The sequence below is a fragment of the Montipora capricornis genome, chromosome 6 (assembly GCF_036669925.1).
Source record: "Montipora capricornis isolate CH-2021 chromosome 6, ASM3666992v2, whole genome shotgun sequence".
NCBI classification, from domain to species: Eukaryota; Metazoa; Cnidaria; class Anthozoa; order Scleractinia; family Acroporidae; genus Montipora; species Montipora capricornis.
Window position 1 is genome coordinate 29,002,566 of NC_090888.1, and position 6,598 is coordinate 29,009,163.

The 6,598-nt window shown below is 46.0% G+C and overlaps 1 protein-coding gene across 1 annotated transcript; it reads right to left on the reverse strand.

Annotated features, from left to right (window-relative positions):
• Positions 1-201: 201 nt before the first annotated feature.
• On the reverse strand, positions 202-981 carry LOC138053559 (uncharacterized). The gene has a single exon (XM_068900179.1). The coding sequence runs from the start codon at positions 979-981 to the stop codon at positions 202-204; it is 780 nt and encodes a 259-aa protein (XP_068756280.1).
• Between the last annotated feature and the right edge of the window lie 5,617 nt (positions 982-6,598).

The window sequence follows — 6,598 nt, forward strand, 5'->3', positions numbered from 1 at the left end:
TTAATAAAACCTTTTTTCACGCCTGGTGGGTGGCTAGAGGTAAAATGTGTGTACTGAAAGGTTTCAGTCGGCTTGTAATGTGTTCGGATGTCAAGGATCGATTAATTTCTGAATCTTTCTCCTTTAGATATGATTGTGTCGAGAAATGTTATTTCTATCTCTGAGATTTCAGCCGTGAATTTGATTGTAGGGTGGAAGTTGTTAGCTTGTTTTATGAACAGGTTTATTTCCTGTATGTTGGAATCCCACAATGAGAAAATGTCGTAAATATAACGATTCCACTTTACTGGTTTTGTGTTGCTTTGGTTTATCAATTTTGTTTCTATTTCTGCCATGAAGATGTTGGCAAATGCAACTGCCATTTTTGTACCCATTGCGGTTCCAAGGGTCTGGAGGTAATTTTTTCCAATAAAATTGGAATGAATTCTCTTTAAGGATAAGGCAAAGCATTTCTTTGAGATGGTGGGATGGGATGGGAGGGTTGTAGTTGTGAAATTTTTCGTATGCTTTGCATACCGTTGTAATACCCTCCTCTTGCGGTATGTTTGTATACAAGCTTGTTACATCCATAGACATCAAAATAGTATTTTGAGGGACCTTTGTCTTCTCTATAAAGTTTATGAAGTGTGTTGTATCCTTAAGATACGAGTTCTGTGTCTGTGCAATCGGCTGTAGTAATTTGTCCACAGACGATGATAGTCTTTCTGAAGGGCCTTCGCAGCCCGAAATAATTGGTCTACTGACCGGCTTTTGTTTGTGGATTTTAGTGAGCGTATAGAATATTGGGATTCTAGGAGGATTGTGTGTTTGAGAAAACCATTTTTTAGTCATGTCATCAATAAAGTTATTTTGGTGAAGACGTGTGACAAGCTCATTAACTCTTTGTAATGTTTCTTCCGCCATGGCGTTTTTGAGAAGTTTATAATGTTCTCTGTTGTTGAGATGAGTTTGAGCTTCTTGTGTTTTATCACACTTGTTCATTATGACAGTTGTTGTTCCTTTGTCTGCGTTTTTGAGAATGATCTCAGTGTTGTTAACAAGCTCTCTAAGGGCTTTGTATTCGTTGTGTGACAGATTATTTTTAGGGTTTGATGGTTTGATCTCTGCAAGTTGGATTTTGACACTTTCCAAGTAGCTTTCAAGGGCAACTGACTTTTGAACCGGTGGTACCCAGTCTGATTTGACGTGAAATGGGTGTGGTTCTGTATTTTTTGTGTGGAATATGTATTGTAGACGCGTTCATCTCGCGAATTCTTCAAAGTCTTGCAAGAGTTAGCGTCTAATATTTTTCTTATCTGTCACCAGTGTCGGGACAAATTTGAGCTCTTTGGAAATAACGTTGACTTGGTTGTCAGTTAGTTGGAGATTGGAGAGATTTTTAATGAATCTCTCGTTTGATTTTCTTTGTGTGGCAATCCGTTTTTGAGTAAAGTGTGCTCGGTGCTGCTTGCGTCTAATGTTTGTGTTGATCCCTGTAATTTTTATAGGCTCCTTCACGGTGGTTTGATTTTCAGGGAAGAGACTTTTGTATTTCTCAATATCTTTATTGTTTGAAGAAGTCTGCAACACGTGTGTGTACAATATTTGTTTAAGCCTGTCGAAATCTTGCTATAGTTTTTTAACCTTATTTACATCGTAATTTACAATGTTTTCTGTGGTCGCCGAATGCGACTGTTCTCGCGTCGACCTATTTACATTTGTAGGCATAGGATCACATGACACAGCTTCGTGTGCGCTAGAACGTGTGCTTTTGAGAGTGTCCGCTTTTGTGTGTGTAATAAAACTGATTTTGGTTCCGTAGAATACGTTTCACGGTTGCCCTGTTTACCCGTTTATTACATTGGTGGCAGCGGACGGGATCTTAATGAGTGGAAAGGAACCGGAAATGTCTTCCCATGTGCCCAGTGAGAAGGGAGCCATTGGTGGTCACGCTGTCAAAACCGAAACAACTCCAGCTCTGCCACAGGGAGAAACTGGTGCTATCATAAATGAGCTTATTAGTGCAATGACCCAGGTTTTTAAACAGTCTTCGGATAAGCCAAGTCCTGGTGATTCAATCAGCAGAAATGTTGCTCGGAAGCAGCCGAAACCATATTCGCTCGGTCAGAATTTCAAGGTATGGGTGTCGCAATTTGATGAATATTCAAAGCTGGCTAACATTCCTGAAGCAAAGAAGAAAGCATTTCTAGTCACCTTGTTAGACCAAACGGCATATCGAGCCGTTCAACTTCTCAGAATCCCCGAGACCGCTTCGTATCAGGACTTTTTGCAGCATGTCATGGCTCGTTTTGACTCGGGCAAATCCCTGGGGAATTACAAACTGCTTCTTCAAGCTCGACAACAAAAGAGCAACAAGGACGTAGAAATGTACGCTGATAATCTTCTGGAGTTAGCCGACAACGCCTACGTCGATGCTGATTACCGTTTCAAGGAGGAAATAGCAAAAGACCGATTTATGGAGGGTGTTCGCTGCAGTGATGGATGTCGTGAACAGTTGTTTATCAAACAACCTGATAGCCTTTCAGCCGCCATTCGACTGGTACGACAACTAGAAAGTGCCCGCGCAGCTTCACGTAACTCGGCTGAAAACAAACCACCATGATCTCAGTTGAATGTTGTAGAGGAGAGTGGAAATGCTCTCGAAGTCTCAGAGCTAAGGAGCTTGATGGCATCCATAGATTTGCGGCTCGAGAGGTTGGAAAAACAGCAAGAAGAACCGCGCAGACGTTCGCTCAGGAGATCTTCAAGAGTTAGATGTTATCGTTGTCAGAATTATGGCCATTATGCCCGAGATTGCTTCAGTTCATCGGGAAATGGACAGAGGGGCCTGCCAAGGGTCGACCAGTCCCCTTGAACAATTCAAAGACCCGAAGCTCATGCGATGACAAGGAGTTTGGAAAGGAAAACTTGTTTGTATTGAGTGGCCGTGGTGTTTATGTTTCCGGTCTGATCAATCACACTTGCGTGTCACTCCTTTTGGATACTGGCGCGACTTCGAGCATCCTAAATGAAGAAACGTGGAAGACGAGTGGTCAATACCGCCCGGAAAAGCTTCGAAAATTCAATGCGACGCTGACTGTCGCAAATGGAGAAAAGTTAGCCGTACAGGGCAGAGCAGTAATAAACGTGCGCTTCAGAAATTCACTTTTTAAAGTACCCATGTTGGGTACTTCGAATGGGAATCTTGCGAAATCTTGTATGATGTTAGAACATTCGTGGTTCAAGGTGAAGAAATCCCAATCTTTTATCAGCGAAAGGCACCAAGCATCTGCCGTGTCATAGTTGAAGAGGAAGTTGAGTTAAAAGCGGCAACCGAAGTGGTTCTGTGTTGAAAATTGGAACCCGGTTCTGAGCGGAATGACAGGACTCCCGGGATGCTGCAAGAATCCCGGAAAAACACAGCGGAAAAGCTCGCAAGCAGGTTCTGCATAGCACGCACCTTGACCGTTCCAAAGGAAAGGAAAACTCCTGTCGGCATGGCAAATTTCTCAGAGCAAACTATGTTGTTGAGGCCAGGCCAAACTGTGGCTCAGTTTTACCCCCTTGATCACATCGACGCTTCAGTAAATTTGTTCGAGTTGGAGGAAACCTGCACAGAAAACAAGGCAAAACGAGATGTTCGGGTGGAAACGCCTTCCCCTGGACCGCCTGTTTGGAAACGAGGGATTCGTGCTGACTTCTCTGGACTTTCAGAGGGGGAGAGGCAATGTTTTAATGGCCTCCTAGAAGAATACAGATATCTATTCGCCGTTGGGGAGGGCAACTTAGGCCGTACCCATTTGTTAGAACACACCATCGACACCGGTCCAGCCACCCCAGTCAAGCAGGCACCTCGTCGACTTCCCCTGTTTAAACGAGACGAGGTTGATAGACAGCTCTCGGAGCTCTTAACGCAAGTAAGAATTGAACCATCTAACAGCCCCTGGAGCAGCCCTATTGTCTTGGTCAAAAAGCATGATGGAAGCTACCGTCTGTGTATAGACTACAGGAAGCTTAATGCTGTAACTGTTAAAGATGCCCAACCCCTTCCGAGGTCAGATGACATCTTGGAATCCTTGGGTGGTGCAAAATGGTTTAGCTGCCTTGACCTAGCCTCGGGGTACTGGCAAGTTCCCGTCACAAAGAAGGACTGCCCAAAAACTGCATTCGTCAGACATTGGGGTCAGTTTCAGTGGACCCGCCTACCCTTTGGGGTAACCAATGGACCTGGAACCTTCACCCGGCTGATGAATCTTGCCCTTCAAGGTCTTACTTGGAGAGAGTGTCTGGTCTACTTAGATGACATTATGATCATGTCAGGCACCTTTGAAGAACACCTCTCCTGCCTCCGGGTTGAAATTAAAATCGTCAAAGTGCATCTTCCTCCAGCGGCAAGTTTCTTTCTTGGGGCATGAAGTTTCAGCCGACGGGATGCAGACCGACCCCGAGAAAATAGCAGCTGTCCGTGACTGGCCAACTACCACAAGTATTTCTGAGCTGAAAGGGTTCTTGGGCCTTGTGACATACTACAGACGATTCATCCCTGGTTTTTCTGCGATAGCAGAACCCTTAAACTACCTGACAAGGAAAGATGTGGAGTTTAACTGGGGACCGCAACAAGAGAGCACCTTCTGTGAACTGAAACATCGCCTCATGAACCCACCAGTATTGGCATATCCAGATTTCAGCGAAAACACCGGCCACTTCATCCTTGATACTGATGCAAGTAGTGGTCATGGTATTGGTGCTGTACTCTCTCAAAAGCAACCTGATGGTACCGAGCGTGTTCTTGCTTATGGGAGTGGTGCATTACACCGCCACGAAAGAAATTATCGTGCCACCCGTCTTGAAATGCTTGCTCTGGTTGACTTCATTGATCACTTTCGTTATTATCTTCTTGGACGAGACTTTCTTGTGCGGACAGACCATCACGCCTTGCAGTGGCTGATGTCATTTAAACAACCAGAGGGACAGGTAGCTCGTTGGCTGGAGAGGCTCCAGGAATACGACTTCACTGTTGAACACCGCCCTGGACTGAGTCATGCTAACGCGGATGCATTATCTCGCAGGCCGAGACGAAAACATGGAAGTTGCCCATCATGTGGTGATACTGAATATGTTTTCGCAGCATTCCTACAACAAAGCGTGTCGAAAGAGGGGGCGTCCAAGACCCAGGAAAAGAAATTCTCATGGACTACAGGCGAAATTGCCCAAGCCCGACGCAGTGACCCAGATATTAACTCCGTGATTGCAAGGATGGGAGGAAGCAAACCGAAACCATCTCCCGGCAAACTTCTTTCTCTGAGTCCTATCTCCAGGGCAATATGGGCACAACACGAATTACTGGAGTTAAAGGATAATGTACTGCGAGTTTGCCCAAAGGAGAGGTTAAAGAAACTGAAACCCAGTATTGTCCTCCCAGAACCTCTTCTAAAACCAGCACTGCAACGGTTACACGATGGACTAGAAGGGAGCCACCTCGGACAGCTCAAGACATTATGGAAAGTTCAAGCCAGATTCTGGAGGCCTGGCCTTGCAAAAGCTGTGAAAGACCATTGTACCGCATGTTTCACCTGTGCCAAGTGCAAGCCCCCCAGGAAAACGCCCAAGGCACCCCTCCGCCCTATGCCTTTGTCTTACCCTTTCCAGCGACTTCACATTGATATCGTTGGCCCACTTCCCAGAACCAACGTGGTAACCATTACATCTTGACTGCCCAGTGTTCGTTTACAAAGTGGGTCGAGGCCTATGCCATACCAAACCAGAGAGCAAAAACCTGCGTGAGAGCCCTGACGGACAACTGGGTTTATCGGTATGGTGCCCCGGATTCCATCCATTCCAACCAAGGGCGTAATTTCGAGTCCCGCCTCGTTGGTGAGCTTTGCCAAATGCTCAAAATCCGAAAAACCAGAACAACAGCGTATAACCCCGCAGGAAATGGACAGGCGGAGAATGCCAACAAGAGCATCAAGGGGCTCTTAATGGCAGGAGTGAACAGCGACCCAGAAACATGGGACCAGCACCTTGGGCCTTGTATGATGGCATACTGGAGTAGTGAGCACATTTCCACCGGGTATACCCCCTTCACCCTTATGTTTGGCAGGGAGATGCGGCTTCCCTTAGATGTTATGGTGGGTATCCCAGAAGCAACACCTGACCATTATGGAGATTATGTGTCGCAGTTGAAGAGTCAGCTCTCTGATGCTTTCCAGGATGTCTGGGAGCACCTGAGAACAGCACAGCACTGACAGAAAGAGTATTTTGACCGTGGAGTCAAACAGAGCATCTACCAGCCCGGAGACCAGGTATTCCTGTTCGACCCTCAGCTGAGACCTGGCGAGGCCGGCAAATTTCACTGGAAATGGAAGGGGCCTTACAACGTGTTGGAACGTACAACTGAAGTCAACTACCGCATCAAGAGACCACGAGACCCTGTAAGTCGCTCAAAGGTTTACATTTTGATAACTTGAAGCTATATCCACGTGGGAACCTGGAGAAGGAAGTGAGTCGGATGAACCAAACTGGCAATCGAGGCCGCCTGGAGAAGGAGAGGGAAGATGTGCTTGAATCTCCTGAGGGGAGTGGCACCATTTGCAGAGATGACTCAAGTGAAGACAGA